Raw genomic sequence first — 20,693 nt, 5'->3', positions numbered from 1 at the left:
CTCTGGTTTTGTAAGGGGTTTTGTTGGTGCTGGATTTCACTTTGATGGATTGGATGTACTGGCTTCTATGGATCTCACTCTGCCTTATCGATCCTTCCCTCCTTCCTCTCTTTAGTTTTTCCTCTGGTCTCTTGAGATCTCGCTAAATTTGCTGGAATTTAGAGGCTTCCGGGGTTGGCGTAAGACTTTGATTTTGTAATCATGGGGAAGGCAGGAAGTGTTTGGTCGGTGCTGGATTTCACTTTGATTTATCTTTCTTTTCTCTTTATTTTTTTCTGACCTTTTCTCTGGTCTCCTGACCATTTAAACTTCACGACTCTGGCAAGATTCTGAAGTACCTGGTTAAGGCGAAGGGTAATGGGATATTTATAAGGCTTTAGGTGAATTAATGAGTATAAATTTATACGTATTTGCATGCACACGCACGCACGCACGCACGCACGCAAACGCACACACGCAAACGCACGCACACACAAAAAAAAAAAAAAAAAAAAAAAGAGCAATTATGATAAGACGTTGAATCGGTAAGACTACCGAATGAACAATTCTGAGCTCTAAAAAAAATAAATAAATAAATAAAATAAAATAAAATAATGCATCGTCTGTTGCCGTTAATGAAGTTATTGTCACGGTTCCAGTGCGGGGGACCCAAATGCAGAAAAAGAGAATTAATAAGTTGGCAAAGTTTTATTACAACAGTGGATGGCCAGAAAGAGGTTGCAGTCCGTTGGGTGCTGGGGGCTGGTTCTGGGTGGCGAGGCGTGTGTCAAGGTCTGGGTCGGCGGGTAGGACAGCGGGCTGAAAAGGAGGATGGAAATGCAGGTCAGGAGAGACAGTAAAAGGTTGGTTCAGGTTTCAAGGTAAAGCTGGATGTACAAACTCGTTCAGGAGTTGTGACGATCTGGCGGTGTGGTGGAGTCAGAGGCTGGCTTAAGTAGGCTGCTGATTAATTGGACACACCTGCTGCTTGACTCCAATGCACCACACCTGGAAGACACACGCACACTCAGCGGGCTGGGCCCGCAGGCCTGACAGTACCCCCTCCCCCACGAGCACCACGGCCCAGGCGACCAGGATGGGCACGATGGAAGTTGCGGATCAGCGACCTGCAAAGGACCTGGCGAGCAGTGATCCAGCTGCGCTCCTCCGGTCCGTAACCCTCCCAGTCTACTAAGTACTGGAGGCCGCGACCGCGGCGACGAACGTCCAGAAGGTGGCGTACAGTGTAGGCGGGATGTCCATCAATTATGAGAGGAGCTGGCGGTGGCGGCACAGCAGGGGACAGAGGGCTAGATGAAACAGGTTTTATCTGAGAGACATGAAAAGTGGGGTGAACACGGAGAGAGGTTGGGATCTTGAGACGCACAGCACAGGGATTGATCACAGCCTCAATCTAAAAGGGGCCGATGAAACGAGGGAACAGCTTCTTGGATTCCCCCTTTAGCGGGAGGTTCCTCATACTTAGCCACACCTTCTGGCCGACAGCATAGGTAGGTGCAGGAATGCGGCGACGGTTGGCGTGTACCTGTGTTCTGGCAGACGACCGGAGTAGGGCGGTGCGGGCTTGCCTCCAGACCCTGGAGCATAGGCGCATGTGGCTTTGCACAGATGGAACGGAGAGGTCACGGACCTGAGAGGGAAACAGTGGTGGTTGGTAGCCCAGAGAACACTGAACAGGGGACATACCTGAAGAGGCGTTGGGTAGGGAATTATGGGCGGACTCTACCCAAGCGAGCTGAGTGCTCCATGAAGCGGGATGGGACTGTGATGCAGCGGAGGGTGGTCTCCAGTTGCTGATTGGTGCGTTCACATTGGCCATTAGTTTGTGGATGGTAACCGGACGAGAGGCTCAGGCCAATGCCTAATGCAGCACAAAAGGCCCTCCAGACCTGTGAAGGGAACTGGGGCCCCCTGTCTGACACAATGTCTGAAGGGATGCCATGTAGATGAAAGACATGTTGGACTAACTGGTCAGCGGTTTCCTTGGCAATTGGGAGCTTGGGAAGAGCAAGAAAGTGGGCTGCTTTGGAAAACCTGTCAACAATGGTGAGAACTACTGTGTTACCTCTAGACGGGGGAAGTCCGGTAACAAAGTCCAGGGCAATGTGGGACCACGGGCGTTTGGGAATAGGAAGCGGGCGGAGCAGGCCAGAGCTAGGTTTGGAGGAAGTTTTGTTCTGGGCACATACCGTGCATGCCGAGACGAACGAGCAGGTGTCCTCCTCCATCGTGGGCCACCAAAAATTTTGGCGGAGGAAGGCCAGCGTCCTGCGGATTCCCGGGTGGCAGGTAAGTCGCGAGGAGTGGGCACACTGTAGAACCTGGGAGCGGACAGGGTCAGGGACAAACATGCGGATCTGCGGAGCCCGGGGGGTACAGTCAGTCCGACCTGGGGCCTCCTCACCAGGGCTTCAATTTCCAAAGTGACAGACCCAACGAAACAGGTGGGAGGTAGGATAGGGCCTGGATCTGACCTGGTGCCCTCTGCTGCAAACTGGCGGGACAGGGCATCCGGCTTTGTATTCTGAGACCCTGGGCGGTAGCACAGGGTGAATGCGAACTGATCAAAGAATAAGGCCCACCTGGCTTGACGTGAGCTTAGTCTCTTGGCAGAGCGGATGTACTCCAGATTTTTGTGGTCTGTCCATACAACAAATGGCTGCTCGGCCCCTTCCAGGAGGTGTCTCCATTACTCCAATGACGCCTTCACCGCCAGGAGTTCCTGGTCACCAATTCCATAGTTCCTCTCGGCCGGAGAGAGCCTGCGGGAGTAGAAAGCACACGGGTGGACCTTACCATCGTCCAGAGACCGCTGGGACAAAACCGCGCCGACCCCCACCTCCGAGGCATCCACCTCAACTATGAATTGCCTCTGCGGATCTGGATGGACAAGCACAGAAGCAGTGGTGAACATGCGTTTGAGCTCGCTAAAAGCCAGGTCAGCTTCCTCAGACCACTTGAAAGGCACGACTGTGGACGTAAGGGCGGTAAGAGGAGCTGCGGCACGACTGTAGTCCTTGATGAATCGGCGATAGAAGTTGGCAAAACCAAGGAAGCGTTGCAGCGCCCTTCTGGATGTGGGTCTTGGCGGGGTCCATTTGGAGCTGTCCCTCAGCAATTACGTAGCCCAGAAAGGTGGTCTTGGTTACGTGGAATTCACACTTTTCAGCTTTCACAAAAAGCTTATTTTCAAGGAGTCTCTGGAGAACTTGGCATACGTGTCTTTTATGTTCAGAGTCAGAACTTGAGAAAATCAAGATGTCGTCAAGATATACAAAGACGAACCTCCCAATCATGTCACGCAGAACATCGTTGACCAGGGCCTGGAAGACAGCGGGGGCGTTAGTTAAGCCAAAAGGCATGACAAGATATTCGTAGTGCCCCCTATGTGTGTTGTATGCTGTGTTCCATTCGTCGCCCTGCCGGATACGGACAAGATGGTAGGCCTGGCGCAAGTCCAACTTGATAAAAATGGTGGCTCCATGAAGAGGTGAGAACGCGGAGTCCATCAGGGGCAGGGGATATTTGTACTTTATGGTGATGTCATTCAGACCACGATAGTCTACACAAGGGCGGAGGTCTTGTCCTTTTTGTCCACAAAGAAAAACCCAGCTCTCACTGGTGACGAGGAAGGCCGGATAATACCTGCTGCCAGTGATTCGTTGATATAGGAATCTGCTTCTTCTCTCTCCAGCCGTGAAAAATGTTGTCAAGCCGGCTTCGTGGAAGTGGCGCTCCGGGCTGGAGGTCGATAGCACAGTCATATGGTCGGTGAGGGGGCAGAGAAGAAGCATGAAGATCCGGGCAAGGTCGTGATAATCAGCAGGGACGCAGGACAGGTCGAGTGGTTCTTGTTGGTTTCGGCCACTGGGTGGCACAACAGCAGACAGCAAGCAATTTTCATGGCAATAATTGCTCCAAGAAATGATGTTGGGCACTGTCCAGTCAATATGTGGGTTGTGGAGCTTGAGCCATGGCATGCCCAACACTATGGGAACTTGGAGGGAGTCAAATACATGTAGACTGATTACCTCTTGGTAGTTACGAGAGCTTTAGTACAACTGGTACCGTTTGTTGTCTGACATGGGAGATCAGTTTACTGTTTAGGGCTGTGGCATCCAAAGCAGTGGTCAAGGTTTGCAGGTCTATAGCCATTTGTTCTACCAGACGGTGATCAATCAAGTTCTCATCGGCTCCGGAGTCTACAAGGGCTGACACGGGCAGAGACATTACCCCAGCAGAGGGTGGCAGAGAGCATAAAAAGATTAGAAGCGGGGGAACTCATAACGGGCCTCACCAATACGTTCCCCATTACTGGCGAGTCAGTCCTTTTGGCCGGGAGGGGCACTGAGCGATGTAGTGGCCGCTGGCTCCACAGTATAGGCACAGGTTAGAAGAACGTCTGCGCGCCCTCTCCAAGTCCGACAGATGAGCACGTCCCAGCTGCATAGGAACACTGCCGGTGTCCGGGGACGGGCCCGAACCGGAAGCTGGAGCTGTTGGATCAAACAGGGATGGCCCAGCAGTGGGCGGGAGCGTGGGCGGAGTCTGTAGTTTGGCATTGCGTTCTCGGAGGCGACAATCAAGCTTTATGGCCAAGTCAACGAGCGAGTCGAGACAGCTCGGATCATCCCTCGAGGCCAATTCGTCCTTGATGTTTTCATTTAACGCTGCCCGGAAGACTTCCTGGAGCGCTTCATCATTAAAGTTTCACACTCAAGGACGCATCTGTTGAGGAAGGACGCATCTGTACTTGCTCCTGCACTCACGAATCTAACTACTTGTTGATTTTTGCATTGGGATTTTTAACTACATTGTTGCAGAATGCCTGGCGGAAAAAGAGCTGACGAGAATGAGGAGATAAAATCTTCTCTTAAAAAAAATCAGTGGAATGGTTGCCGAATTACTTGAAATGAAGAAGAGCATTGAGCCACTTCTTCAGGAAATACAGCAATTGAAGAAAGAGACACAGGAAAAAGATCGACGCATTGTTGCCTTGGAACAAAAAGTGGATGATTTGGAACAAAATCTTCATATCAACGATGTGATAGTCACCGGTATCAAGATCAAGCCGCGCCGTGGCCCTTTGAGAGCTGCGGCTAGCACGAGCACGGAAGATTCTGACCAATATTCAGGGAACGAGACTGTGGAACAGCAAGTGACACTTCAACTCAGAGATTTGGGATTTACTGTTGATCCTGCGCATATTCAGATGTGCTTTTTGCTTCCAACTGGAGGGACACGACCACCGGCAGTTCTGATCAGATTGCTCTTCTGAGAGACCGTCACAAGCTTCGTGGGAAACATGTCTACATCAACGAAAACCTCACTAAACGAAATGCTGACATCGCCAAAAAGGCACGACAAATGAGAAAGAATGGACTTATCGAAAGCACGTGGACAAAAGACTGCCGAATTTTTATTCAAACTAAAGATAACTCTGGTCAACTAAAAACACGAATCGTGAAAGGAGCTGAGGAATTGGCAGCACTTGAGAGACAACAGTAATTCACAATATCACAACAACAACAACAACATCACTAATTACCCAAAGCTGGAGTTGTATATGATTACTTGCTGACTTTGCCAAGGCTAACTCTTATTTTTACACCAGCATTGTTAATATTTAATTCTGTTCCCGTTTGAATCTAAATATTGTCTGGCTCGAATTCCGTTGGAAATTTGTTGTAACAGTCAAGGCTACATGATAAGGCTGTATTGTGGCTACAATTAATCTGCTGTCGGACTGTTGGTGGTCTGGTTCCTGGAATGCGGCTGGCGTGGGCCGCTCTGCTGGGTGAGCTAGGCTGGGCAGCGCACAGGAGTCATCAGATCGACAACGTGCTAGCAACCAGTGGTGCTACCTGACCAGAATCGAGGCGCTTGAATTACAATGGGCAGAATGCAAGCCGATCTACTCTTCTGGAAAGCACAACATGTGTGAAAGTTGATCCGAGGTCAGCGAAGACCGTACTCGTGAAAGAAGAATTGCGCTTGCCTTGGCTGCTCGCCTGGCGGGGTTGGGCCTGTTGGTGGCGTCTGGGGACCGACTCACCAGTTCCAAATGACTGGGACTAGCCACAATCTACACACGGACATTCAAGATGAACTGAGCGAGCAGTGTCGGGGATAGTATGGGATGGATAACGATAAAAATTACTGACTATTCTAAATAATGTATATGATTGATGCGTTATAGTAATGGGTCGATGGGGACGGGTCTCAAATAAGCTTCGGCTTCTACCCGTCAGCCCTTCTTTCGGATGTCAATGTTGCAAATGATGTGATTGATGTAAGCTGTAATGTGTCCGAAAGGAAAAAAATGAAAAAACTAAAAGTTGCTCTCAGCGGCGAGAGTCCTGAACGAAACCGAGAACTGCCAGGCTACGAGCACCCTGTCGTAGCAACATGAGGCGTCTTGCAGCCTCCCTCCCACGGACTGGGTGGTCGAAGACCTTCCTCATTTCCTTCGTAAAGGCGGAATATGATGTGCAAGCAGGGGACTGTTTGTCCCACTCCGCAGTGGCCCATGCTAGAGCCGCGCCACGGAGGCAGCCTATGAGGTAAGCTATCTTAGCGTGGTCGGAAGCATATGACAGAGGCTGCTGGCTGAAGACTAGAGAACACTGGACTAGAAAGGGACGGCAAGCTCCTAAATCACCATCATAAGGGGCCGGTGTGGGCACGTACGGTTCTTTAATGACATGGGGAGGAGGTGCGGTGGGCGTGGCAGGTGTAGCTGCGGATTGTCTTTGTGTCTGAAAGGCCGCATGTTGCTGTTGGAGGGTCGTGAGGGCTTGTGAGAATTCACGTACCAGTCCAATCAAAAAGTTCAGGGCATTGTCATGTTGGTCCAAAAGCAAGCCTTGTCCGGTCAGGGTCTGACGAACGGAATCGTTCTCTGCTGGGTCCATAGCTGGCCAGATCGTGGAGTCACGGTTGCGGTGCGGGAGGGGGCGACCCAAATGCAGAAAAAGAGAATTAATAAGTTGGCAAAGTTTTATTACAACAGTGGATGGCCAGAAGGAGGTTGCAGTCCGTTGGGTGCTGGGGGCTGGTTCTGGGTGGCGAGGTGTGTGTCAAGGTCTGGGTCGGCGGGTAGGACAGCGGGCTGAAAAGGAGGATGGAAATGCAGGTCAGGAGAGACAGTAAAAGGTTGGTTCAGGTTTCAAGGTAAAGCTGGATGTACAAACTCGTTCAGGAGTTGTGACGATCTGGGAGTGTGGTGGAGTCAGAGGCTGGCTTAAGTAGGCTGCTGATTAATTGGACACACCTGCTGCTTGACTCCAATGCACCACACCTGGAAGACACACGCACACTCAGCGGGCTGGGCTCGCAGGCCTGACAGTTATAAGGACGTTAATCCTTGTCATCTGCGTAGTTGAATCTGTGTCTTATTCAGCACGTTTGTGTTTGAGTTATGTTGGTCTGTATTTTTATTTTTTTTTAACAAAGTAACTTTAAATTGTGTAAAATAACATCCAGAGCAATTCCGTGTACACGTTACATTGCTCATCTGAGGATTCCTTGTAAAATTACAAATTTATATGCTTTGATTGTGGCCGGCTGATTAATTGGTCCGATATTACTCTTTTTTTTTCTTTTTTTTTACCCTTACAAAATCATCTCGCGGGCCGGATTAAACCCCTTTGCGGGGCTGATCCGGCCCGTGGGCCATATGTTTGACGCCCCTGGTCTAAAGTTTAGACAAAAAAATGAGTCTATTAGTACCGGTAGTTAAAAATGTGCACCATATTAGATTCCATATTTTGTTCAATTTGGAGAGCAATTCCACAACATGAATATGACATATGAAAATGAAATTAAATTACAAGAGGGAATGTGCCATAATCAAATTATTTATACTTTTAAAGATTAATTTGGTGTGCGTTTTTATGGGCTAGTGGCGCATGCAACACGATGCCCAATGAATTTTAAATAAATGATTCATAGTTCTTTGTTTTGAATGCCCAATGTGTTTCCCCTGAACACAAATTTCCTCACTGCCTTATAAATGTTGAAGACACATGAATTATATACACAGAATTCAAGAATGCACTTGGCTCCATTTTAAAAAATGACAAATTTAGCAGAACTTAATGTGTTAGTATTAATGATGCAGATATAAATATGAATGAAATTAAAGCGCATTATGTAATGTGATGTTGTTGAAATGCAGCAGGCAGTTTGTTGAAATTTGTTTCCTGATGTCAACGTCTGTCAATGTTGTGCTGTGAGGAAGCTGTTTACACTCAGCAACCATACCATACTTTGACTCTACATAATATTAGAGGTGCAACAATTCAATAAACTGACAACTCATCATTATTGTTAACAAATTAATCAATAATTATTCTCACAATCAATTACTGGTAATAGTTTTGAGACCTTGTTTGAATTAAATTTGTCCATATCCTTGGAATTTCCCATGTGTGATATTTTGCTCGTGAGGTTTACTGTGTACTATTAGGCCAAAAGTGCCACTTATAGTTGTTAGGTTCTGAGGTTGGATCCCAAAAACAGACACAAATAAGATTTGAACGTTTTAGTCACACAACTTAACTAAACGAAAAGTAACGAGTAAGCTAACGGGCTGTGGAAGTACATCGAGGAACAGAGTTAATAATCCGACAAACACACTTCTTGGTTTGGCCTAAATAGACATTGAATTGATCAGATTGGCTGTGGCTAAACATGTGGGTAACAGGACTGACATGGAATTATCTGATTGGCTGTTGAGCAGAAAAAGAGATTAAAGATTCTTGACATCACATAGCTCATGATATCACATAGCTAAAAGCAGTTGAAACTAGATGCCGATTACATCAGTTCAAAACAACAGTTCACAACAGACACTTGACCTCACGCTCATGACCCAAACATGACCCTTGCACGACCCAAACTTAACCCTGGCGTGACGCAGTCATGACCATAGTGAAAAAAACAGTACAGTACTAGTACATAGTTGCGCTACTAGTGCATTGTATTACCAGTGAGGACAAGAGAGTACTGTACAGGCAATGCATGGAGTATACTCGTACTCAAAAAAGAATATATAATAAAAACACGTTTTCTGTTTTTATTTTTCTTTATTTTATTTTTTTATATATATTTTTACATTGGAAACTACTTTGAAAAGATAACCCAAAGTAAGTGGGCTTAGGGTTTCAAATAAGAGTTTCAAATGAAGATTGGTCTTTCAAATTAGGTTTTCAAACTAATGTTAGGGTTTGAAATTAAAGTTTCAAACTAGGAGTAGGGTTTCAAATTAGTCTTTCACACTTGGGTTAGGATTTCAAATTAGGGTTTGGATTTCAAATTAGGCTTTCAAATTAGGTTCAAATTAGGGTTTCATATAAGGACTACGGTTTCAAATTATGGTTTCAAGCTAGGGTTGGGGGTTTACAAAGTAAATTGGGTTCCAAACTAGCAGTAGGGTTTCAAGTTAGGATTGGGTTTCAAATTTGGGTTTCAAAGTAGGGGCAAGGTTTAAAATTAAGATTTCAAACTAAGGTTTGGGTTTCAAATTAGGGATTTAAACTAGAAGTGGGGTTTCAAATTTAGGTTAGCATTTCAAGTTTTTAAAATTAGTGTTAGGGTTTCAAACTAGGAGTAGGGTTTCCAAATAGGATTTCTTTCCTTTTTTTTCTTCTTTTTTTTCTTTAGAGCTCAGAATTGTTCATTCGGTAGTCTTACCGATTCAACGTCTTATCATCATTGCTCTTTTTTTTTTTGTGTGTGTGTGTGCGTGCGTTTGCGTGTGTGCGTTTGCTTGCGTGCGTTTGCGTGCGTGTGCGCGCGTGCGTGTGCGTGCAAATCCGTATAAATTTATACTCATTAATTCACCTAAAGCCTTATAAATATCCCATTACCCTTCGCCTTAACCAGGTACTTCAGAATCTTGCCAGAGTCGTGAGGTTTAAATGGTCAGGAGACCAGAGAAAAGGTCAGAAAAAAATAAAGAGAAAAGAAAGATAAATCAAAGTGAAATCCAGCACCGACCAAACACTTCCTGCCTTCCCCATGATTACAAAATCAAAGTCTTACGCCAACCCCGGAAGCCTCTAAATTCCATCAAATTTAGCGAGATCTCAAGAGACCAGAGGAAAAACTAAAGAGAGGAAGGAGGGAAGGATCGATAAGGCAGAGTGAGATCCATAGAAGCCAGTACATCCAATCCATCAAAGTGAAATCCAGCACCAACAAAACCCCTCCTGCGTGGTTACAAAACCAGAGTCTTATGCCAACCCCAGAAACCTCAAACTTCCAATAAATTGAGATCTCAAGTGACCAGAGGAAAAACTAAAGAGAGGAAGGAGGGAAGGATAGATAAAGCAAAGTGAGATCCACAGACACCAGCACCCACTGATTCAAGGGGCTGTGGGAGGGAAAGGCTACTTCTGTTGAGTTTCAGTAGATGCTGGTGCGACGGATCTGGCATGCATAAGGACCACCACCAAAGAAAGAAGCCGTCAATCGCGGTCCAGCAAAGCGAGCACCGCCCCCCCCCCCCCCCGAAATCCCCAGGCCGCGGCAGCACCAAGGATTTCTTTCCTGTCTATTTTGAGTATTTCCAGCATGAGGTTGTCAAATGCTGTTTCTCAATGCCATGAAATGCCGTTGAGTGTGTTGAGTGGAGACCTTCGGATTTCCTAAACAAGGACATGCCGCATGATTCCTGCTGACACAAAGTCAATGAGATTCATGTTCTCATGTGAAGTCAGACCCTCCCCGGATTAATAGTGCATTTGCTGTACAAGAGCAGTTATTTTTACTTTTCTCAGCTGGAAGCAGGGGAAAAGACAAAGGGTGGGGGGAGCGAGCAAGAGAAGCAACGTGAGCGTGTGGCTACGTGTGCGCAATGGAGTGGAGGAGGTTCAGAATTGAATATGTAGACCTTGCTGATGGTAACTGGGTCACCCTATTAAGAGTCGAAAGCAGAGCTGGACTTGCTTTGAGTCAATCATAAGAAAACAGGAAAACACGCAATAACTACTGGGCTGTGACCCAAACGGGTGACTGTGATGGCACTTAACTTAATGCATTCCAAATGCGTACGTCTACATAATGCATTCTTGTACAATGTACAGTATGGCACGATGTGGAGGGATCATTTAATTAGCCGAGCAAACTCGTGCCAGCGTTTGTGCAATGTTCCGCCACATTGTGCAAGTGTTGTAGCGTATGTGGGTGGTTTGTATGGAGGCTTACGTGTTATCTTCAATTTGGGGGTGACAGTAGCACAAGCATGCAAGCCACTAATTCCTGAAGCCAGTTTTTTCATTCTGAAATGACCTGTGGTGGTGCCCTGCGATTGGCTGGCAACCAGTCCAGGGTGTCCCCCGCCTACTGCCCAGAGCCAGCTGAGATAGGCGCCAGCACCCCCCGCGACCCTTGTGAGGAATAAGCGGTCAAGAAAATGGATGGATGGATGGATGGATGGATGGATGACCTGTGAGTTAATTATATGGAACACAGTCAAGTGAATTGTGTAAACAGAAGTGTTAAAAATTCAGGGTTAAATTTTGGGGAATTTATTTTAACTCCTGAGGTGTAATTTTACCATTTTCAGAGTTAAATGGTGTCTAAAATAGGTGTTATTTTACAAAAGTGTGATTTTTCAAAAGTGTTGTTTTAACTTTATCTCGTGTGGACCATTACAGACAATTTTGACTTGTTAAATTTAACTCTGTAGGTGCTGAATTTTCCTGTGTATGTATTAGTTACATTAGTGCTAGCTTAACCTAACCCAATCATACGTGCCAGCCCACCTGGGCATACTGGCAAAAATAAAACAACAAACTGCTAACTGAACTGCTAACTGAACTTAAGGGCTAACATAACTTAAGGACTGTGGACAAAATGGCAGTTCATCACGTTTTAAGCCATACTGAGAGTGACAATCTGGAGCTGCTCGTGTCCTAAGCAGAATAAAGAATCAGAGTTTATTTATAACTGCGCTGACACTACAGTGGCTCCAGTGGCTGATGAGTGAAGGTCAGAAACGCCACACATGATTAAAACAATCGTCACAGAGCTTGAACGCAGCCTGCTACATCATGCTAATAACGGGGAAGTCCCCCTCTGCCGTTAACGATTCACATCAAGCTCAGCTGCAAGAACATGTCGCTGGATTACATTTCTCTCCTCAGACATGTGAAAATGATGTGGGTTGTTTTTTTTTTTGTTTTTTTTTTCTCTGTGAAGCATCTTGAGCCAAACAGTGGGTTTGTGTGGGAGATCTCGCTGCCAGCCCCTCGCTGTGCACCAACACTGAGGCACCTCTGTTGTCTGACCCCTCCACAAGACAACACAATAGAGAAGCACTGGAAGAGAAGAGATGGCCGAGAGAGACTCATAAATTGTATTTATCAGTTAAATATAACATAACCTTACTTAAAAATGCACTGTACTGTAAAGTTTAAGCCACTGTAACATAATTGTTTTCATAAATTGTCCTTAAAAGAGGAGTTCTAATGTTCAGACTGCTAGCAAGATTTGAATATAGCCTCATATCACTCATCCTAATCTCCCACCAATGTCTAACGTTTACATGCATTGAATGCAATGTGCACTGTCAACAAGCCAACATTAGCCACGGCTGCTATGTTGGTAGCATGACGTATCCATGAAATATTTTTTTTTCTTCTCATGACCGCAGTAAATCTTGTCAGAGTAAATCGAGCAGTGTGTGGCCGCTATGGCGTGTCACTGTACTACGGTGGCCCTGAAATGTAAAACACAAACAAACAAACAAACAAAACTCTAAAAGACAACATCAAATTAAAAAACAAACAAACACAAAGCTAATAACTTGTTCTATGTTTTGGTGTTTTATGATTTGTTTGTGGTTACCTTATTGTTTTTTTTGTTTTTGTTTTTTTCGTTTGTGTTTTTTTTATTTGTCTTGGTGATTTTTTGAATTGCTATTTGTTGTCTATGACTATCATTCTGTTTTAGTGTCTAATTTTTTGTGATTTTTGTTTTGTGTTTATTATTACTTTTTTGTTTTTTGTTTAGTTGTTTTTGTGGTGATTTTCTATTGTGTTTTATTTGTGGTTTTGTGTTTTTTGATTTGTGTTTGCGGGTGGCACGGATGACTGGTTAGCACGTCCGCCTCCCAGTACTGAGGACGCGGGTTCAAGTCTGGGCTCCGGCCTTCATGGGTGGAGTTTGCATGTTCTCCCCGTGCCTGTGTGGGTGTCCTCCCATATTTCAAAGACATGCATGGCAGGTTAATTGAGTGCTCCGAATTGTCCCTAGGTGTGCTTCTGAGTGTGGATGGTTGTTTGTCTCTGTGTCCCCTGAGATTGGCTGTCCAGGGTGTACGCCGCCTATTGCCTGAAGCTGGCTGCGATAGGCTCCAGCACCCCGCGACCCTTGTGAGGAATAAGCAGTTAAGAAAATGGACGGATGGACGGATGGATTTGTGTTTGGGATTAACATTTTTTTTGGTGCGGGTTGGTGAGTGCCTGTATATGGGTGTGTGTTTATAAATGTGATGTGTTTTGCTTTTGTGTTTTTTTATATAGTTGGTGTTTTTTTATTTGCTGTAGTGTTCAATTAGTTGTTTTTGCACTTCAGGGTCATTATATTGTGCAGAGGTGGGTTAGCCCCGATATTGGTAATTTTGCAGATGAGTGCAGCCCGGTGGATATGCAACTGCCGCTGTGGGAATGGTCACAACAGTCATAGCCAATCAATACATCTCATTTTCTTTAAATGTGGTACGTAAGTCCCACACTAAAGTCTCAACACTTTGAAGTAGTCACTTGGAGACTGAGCAAGTGTGGAACTTAGAAAATGGAGGACACTTTAACTTTTGATTTAGATTTTTGTAACTATCCTTTTCCAGCTCCTTCCCTCTGGTCGGCAGTATGGAACAATGCATCCTTCCCCTTGTCACTATACTTAACTTGATTTCATAGTGACTTGCCAATCTGTGAATCTCTGGTGTGCCATAATTACTGTATTCATTGTTAGAGCTGTGTCACCCTGCACCACAAGATTTGATTGACTCCAACTAGCAGAGATGAATTTCTCGTATATAGAAACCAATCCAGATGATTCTGATTCTGAATTAGGAGAGGGGGAACGAAAACAGGATTGTTGTTTGAATATTTATAAGTTCTCACCACCAAAGACGCATTTCCCATAACAGTACAAAAGCAAAACAAGATGCAAAGCCTTCAATTCATGTCAAATGTGCGTTTTTGTGACAATGTATTATTTATGTCCACCACGAGTTCCTTTGAAATGATGCAAAAGCAACACAGCAGAGCGAGTGTGCCTCATTTTTAAGACTGCTTTTGGATATCACAGAAATGACGTCCTCAGAAGATTAATTTGAATGTATGACACCTCAAGCCAACAACAAAGAGCATGGAAGCCCCCCACAAAAAATTGCTCAGTCCCTTAAATGAGGACTTTTGAGCTGACATCACCGCAAGACAGTGAGGAAGAAACTGACATGAGTCATTTCTCACCACAGAGACGAGATGTTGTCCAGCACTTATTGGCTGTTGTTTGGTCACATGATCAGACAATGTGTGCAACCTCTTGATAAGTACAAATGTTGTGTTTGTTTTCTTCCCACATGCAGGACTCCCCTTTGCACACAGAATGAGTCATCATAGCTTACTGGTGGTCACCTGGCTTGCTTTTGTTTTCATCTTTGTTGCCTTTTGGGTGATTCCTGAATGACGGAATTGTCAAAGTTGAATTCATGCTAAAATGTTTGTTTAGAACAAAGAGAGACGTGTAACCAAACAATTCCACAAAACAACATATAGCTCTTTTCTTTCTCCATAAATAATAATGATAATGACTACCAAAAAAAAAAAAAAAACATTTACTAAAGAAAATAATTGCTATTTGAAATGGAATAGGATGAAGCAACTGCTTATCTAGTCATCCCGATTTGACCTGACTTTTTACTTCATGACCTCATTATTCGTAAATGTCTTAAACATTCTACTTTTAACCATTGTTTTATTATTTCTCTCTCGTGCATTTTTATTGCAATATTGTATATATATATATATATATATATATATATATATATATATATATATATATATATATATATATATATATATATATATATATATATATATATAATACACAGTATTTTTGTCTAGACCATTCCACAAAACCAGATCAAAATGTACATATTTTTGAGTTTCATGCAAGCACCAGTGTTAAAATCTACCAGATCCCTAAACTTTAATGTGTGTAATTTTATGATTCGGCAATATATCGCCATATCACAGCGCACAATTCTCGAATCGATTCAAGATGCGGCCGAATCGATTTTTAAACATCCATTTTTAATGAAAAAAAACACATCAACAAAACATCTTACTTAGGGTTAGGGTTCACACTTTAAGCCTGGAAGAATGTTATATCAAGTTATTTAATTATTTATTTATTTGTTTAATATTTATTATGTATTTATATATTATTTATTTATTTTATTTTTAATATAATTATTATTATTTTTTATTTATTTATTCATTTTAATTGTCTTAATAATTTAATGTAGTAAATAATAATAATAATAATAATAATAATATTAATAATAATAATATAATTTAATACTTTTTAATATTTATATTTCATTATTAATTATTATATGTATTCTTTTTATTATACAATGATTTTTTTATTATTATTTATTTATTTATTTATTTATGTATTTATTTATTCCTTTATTTATTCCTTTATTTATTTATTATTTATTGTTATAGTAAGCCTATCTTATATATTATATAATATTTTATTTCAATGCTGTTCAAACATGAACAGATTACAACCTGTTTGTTAAATACAGTGGCTCACAGAAGACTGAAGTTTCAGATAAATAAATAATACATTTTCATACAAATCAACAGTGTTTACTGATTAGTATTTTCTAAATTTGAGTAAGAAAATCGCAACAATCGACTTATAAATTCGCATCGGGATTAATCGGTATCGAATCGAATCGTGACCTATGAATCGTGATACGAATCAATTCATACTCCTAATTTAATATATACTACATGATTTATTATTCTTATGGGGGGGGTTTCCAGTGCGCATAATGATTGTATTGTGGTTTTGTATGAATTACCCCAAAATTCTACACATTAATTCAAATTTCGTAATATTAATGAACATTACAAAAAATACATTGCTGTCTTATTTAATATGTGCCTGGCCTTTCCCAACCATCCAATACTGCATGCTACGTTTGCCCTAAAATGTTTTATATGGGGTTTTATTAGCCAAGTCATTCAAGTCAATGACCGTGTTGTTGACCTCCAGTTAGCACCCTGCGAAAATATAACGAGTGTTCCTCTGTCAGGAGCACCACCAGGTCATTTTTTAATGCTATGGAGAGTTAAGCGTTCTAAATCAACGCATGGCTATTTCCCCTACACAGTGTTCATATGATTGATGACACCCTTTTCTTGGCCATCAACCAGTTTTGCCATTAATGAAGATTAAATACTTGGTCCTAGGATTATTTTCAAGATTATTGCGCATGTTTGCTGAAAAATGAAAAAATACAGGCTTTCATTGAAGCCGTCTGCGAATGCGCTCCAAGACGTTCCAGCAAATGTGGGATGTGTTAAATCCTGAGCACATCATCTCGTGGGGCAGCAAAAGTCACGTTGAAAGACTGAATCTGGAACTAGACCAGATTGTTGAATTCAGCAGGGTCACTGGAGCAAAGATGATGGGACCAAAGCAAGTGATTCTGTGTGTGGGTGCCCTGCAGTGAAGTAATTGCCTCTTGTCTCTATAAACTGGAAGTACTGCATCTGATAAGTTACATAGTTTTTACATATCTGCCCATCTGTTCATCGAGCAATCCTTCCAGGAAAACTAATGCTTTCATACTGCCACTTGTTTACAATGAGAAAATAAGGATTGTGATTCTGACTATTGTTTATGTATTGCATCCATGACATATTTGCTTATTCATTGACAGGAAACCAATGAGCTGGTGGCGATCAAAAAGTTCAAAGACAGCGAAGGTGAGCAGGACAATAGCAAAAGCAAAGAAAAGAGGATCATCATCTTCATCGCTGTGTTATACTTGTCCACACAGAAAATGAGGAGGTTAAAGAGACGACCCTCCGGGAGCTGAAGATGCTTCGCACACTGAAGCAGGACAACATCGTTGAGTTGAAGGAAGCCTTTCGCCGCAGGGGGAAGCTCTACCTCGTCTTTGAATACGTAGAGAGGGTACGTACTTTTATCTGTCACTGTAGATTGTGGATATTCTCACCGTTGCTGCATTCACACACTTTTCTTCTTGAGCGTGTTCAGTTACACATAAGAAAAAAAAAAGAAGAAGCTCATCACCATGGCAACATATGAACTTTGTTTTCAGTGAATAATGGTATTCCCTCACTATGTTGCCGTGGTATCCGGCCCAGTTGTTATTTTATGCCAGGTTTCATTTTAATGTTCAAAGTAATTTTCACCCTCAGATTTTTCATTTCATTTCTGAGTGAGAAAAATTCTAGAAAACTATTTTCTATTATAGGAAACACGGAGCAGTCAATATGTAGGGGAATAGTGGAAATCAGTTATTAAAAGCCCCCACAAAAAGGTTCATAATTGCCTATAGATACCACAATATGGTGGTAAAGCACTGCTTTTGTTGAAAATTGTGCACTCCTAAAAACGGATAAAAAAAAATACAAAATAACCCAAATTGGGTCATAAAAGGACCAACCCAAATGGATTTAACATGCGTAACCCAAAAAGTTGTGTCTGTGTCCAAAAATAAATAAATAAATAAATTAAAATAAAAAAAAAAAAGACTGAAAATGACATCAAAGGGCTCAGGTAGCCAATCACAGCTCACCTGTTTTCTAGGTTTGGTCATGTGACATTCTAAGCTGAGCTGTGTATCGGTAGAGGTGCCGATACTGCATTAAAACAGTGGTATCGTTATCGGTGACTACTCACAAGTAACTTGCCGATACCATTAATTCCAACGCTAATATAGGACTTTGGATGCAGCATCTTGTGTCTTGCTCGTGTACGACATTCACTGGTATGTGACATGTTCACTGCATGCCGATCTAAGATATCCTATTGGCCCTTGAATGCTCTGAACCAATAGCAGGACAGCGTTTTCGTGTACAATTAGTTCCTTTAAAAACACATTTTGCAACATGCTGTCGACTGACAATGACATCACAAGGGCTCAGGTAACCAATCACAGCTCAGCTTGTGAATGTCACATGACCAAACCTAGAAAACAGGTGAGCTGTGATTGGCTACCTGAGCCCTTGTGAGGTCATTTTCAGTCGACAGGAAGTTGCAAAATGTGTTTTTAAAGGTACTAATTGTACATGAAAAATAATGAAAATATCCAATTTATAGATAAAATATTAATGTTTGACTGCCAAAAACGGTTAAATAAGTAAAGTATCCCTTTTAATAAACAGACAAAAACCTTGGTCCCTTTTTGATGAAATTTGGGTTACTTTTTGCCAAAATTTTTGTTTTTCATGCAGAACCCCAAAAGTTGGGACAGTCCCCCAAAAATTTAGTTCTTTTGTTAAAAAATAAATAATTGAGTTGTTTGGTGTGTTATTCATTCAAACCAACTTTTTGGTTTAAATAAATCAACAAAAACATTGGGTTTGTCCCTTTTTTTTAACTTTTTTTTTTTTTTACGCAACTGTTTTTATTAGTGTTGTTCCAATACCGATACTGGTATCAGCAGAGGTGCCGATACTGCATTAAAACAGCGGTATCGGTATCGGTGACTACTCACAAGTAACATGCCGATACCATTAATTCCAACGCTAATATAGGACTTTGGATGCAGCATCTTGTGTCTTGCTCGTACACGACATTCATTGGTATGTGACATGTTCACTGCATGCTGATCTAAGATATCCTATTGGCCCTTGAATGCTCTGAACCAATAGCAGGACAGCTTTTTCATGTTGAGGAAAAAAAAACAACAACTACCGGTATAGTATCGGTATCGGCCGATACTGCAAAGCTGGGTATCGGTATCGTATCGGGGGCCAAAAAACGGTATCGGAACAACACTAGTTTTTATGCCCTGCGATTGGCTGGCAACCAGTCCAGGGTGTCTCCCGCCTACTGCCCAGAGCCAGCTGAGATAGGCGCCGGCACCCCCCGCGACCGTTGTGAGGAATAAGCGGTCAAGAAAATGGATGGATGGATGTTTTTAAAGTGTGATTCTTTTTACACCAAGTACCACCCCGCAAAACATCAACACATTTAAATACAGTAGTGTAAAAGGCCAATCAAAAATAAGGCAGACATTGTACTCCTATTATTGTAAGCCACCGTTTCAACATTTAGCACTGCAATTAAAAATAGGAAAATAAAATAAATAATGATTCAACAAAAAAATATTTCAAATTAAAGTTACATAAAATTGAACTATACCAAATAAATGTACAGTACTAGATTTAAAAAAAAAAAAAAAGTTTATTATGCACAGTTTGAACATTTAATTCAGTGAGTCACATACCACTAGAGGGAGCAAACATACCACACTTTGAGAATCACTGGCCGAAGTGAAGCTCGTCAACTCACTTCAACATAGTTCCATGGTACCAAGATACCATAAAATGGCAGCCAAACACTACTTTTGTCTGAATTAATCTGCTCATCTCACATCTTTGCTAAGAACCAAGATGTCAATAAATGGCATATCCGAATATGACTGAGCACCAAATTGTTTCTCTATCAGTTTTTAATATAACAACACGTCACATGTATATGCCACTCAATCCCTGCAATCGACTGATCAGCCCAATGTGTAGGTCCCAAAAGAGAGCCTAAAAGAGGGCAGGCACAATAGAAAATAGATTGATAATGTTTGTCTGTGGAGCCCGTGTGATGTCAAATTGTTGAATGCGCCTTGCAGAACATGCTGGAGCTGTTGGAGGAACTTCCTAATGGTGCAGCGCCAGATAAAGTGCGAAGCTACATCTACCAGCTTATAAAAGCCATCAACTGGTGTCACAAGAATGAGATCGTGCACAGAGGTGAAATAGTTGTCTTTATTTTAAATGGCATGGTAATTGTAAATGGTAATTGGAACCCTTATACGTGAACTTGATTTGACCTTCTGTTCATTCATGAATAGGGTTACGTTTAGGACATGGACATGTGCATTCAAAGCGCTAAACAAGGTCAAATTAATTCACTGGTAAAGAGATCTTCCTGAGATTTCAACCAAAAACTGAACATCCCTTACTTTTCATGTATAGCATAGTGCAAAAACAATGGAAAAAGTGGGTGGAACGTTCTTTTAGATTCATGCAGATACATTCATCAATAGTGAAAATATGGCAATAAGACATGTGTGCTTGGATGTCCCACTCTTCCAGATATCAAACCAGAGAACCTGCTTATCAGCTCCGAGGATGTCCTCAAGCTCTGTGACTTTGGTGAGTTCTTCCCACTTCAAATAGATGCTCAGTGCCGTACAAACATCTTTCAATGTTATGTCGTGTTAGAGTTTTGTGTGCCGAATAAACATTTACTGTTCAATAAAGTACACAACGCTGTAGGCTGAGTCACCACGTCGCTATTAAATTAGCAGTAATCTCCATCGTTATTTTTATTTAATTTTGCCCTGTGAAAAATCTCACTGTTTATTTATCACCTTGTAGACTGTGTATCAGCAGGAGAAATTC

At 42.5% G+C, this 20,693-nt stretch overlaps 1 protein-coding gene across 3 annotated transcripts in view; it reads left to right on the top strand.

The window, feature by feature from the left end:
* Positions 1–20,693, top strand: part of cdkl5 (cyclin dependent kinase like 5) — a 61,524-nt gene that overhangs the window by 17,418 nt on the left and 23,413 nt on the right. For all 3 annotated transcript variants that reach the window (XM_077518683.1, XM_077518682.1, XM_077518684.1), the window contains 4 exons: positions 16,979–17,024; positions 17,099–17,235; positions 19,919–20,039; positions 20,385–20,444. In XM_077518683.1, the coding sequence (XP_077374809.1) occupies positions 16,979–17,024; positions 17,099–17,235; positions 19,919–20,039; positions 20,385–20,444 (364 nt within the window). The remainder of the gene's footprint in view (positions 1–16,978; positions 17,025–17,098; positions 17,236–19,918; positions 20,040–20,384; positions 20,445–20,693) is intronic.

Source organism: Festucalex cinctus, chromosome 4 (assembly GCF_051991245.1).
Source record: "Festucalex cinctus isolate MCC-2025b chromosome 4, RoL_Fcin_1.0, whole genome shotgun sequence".
In the NCBI taxonomy this organism is placed as follows: domain Eukaryota; kingdom Metazoa; phylum Chordata; class Actinopteri; order Syngnathiformes; family Syngnathidae; genus Festucalex; species Festucalex cinctus.
Note: the sequence above shows the minus strand (reverse complement) of the source record. Positions and strands in the feature narration are given on the sequence as shown.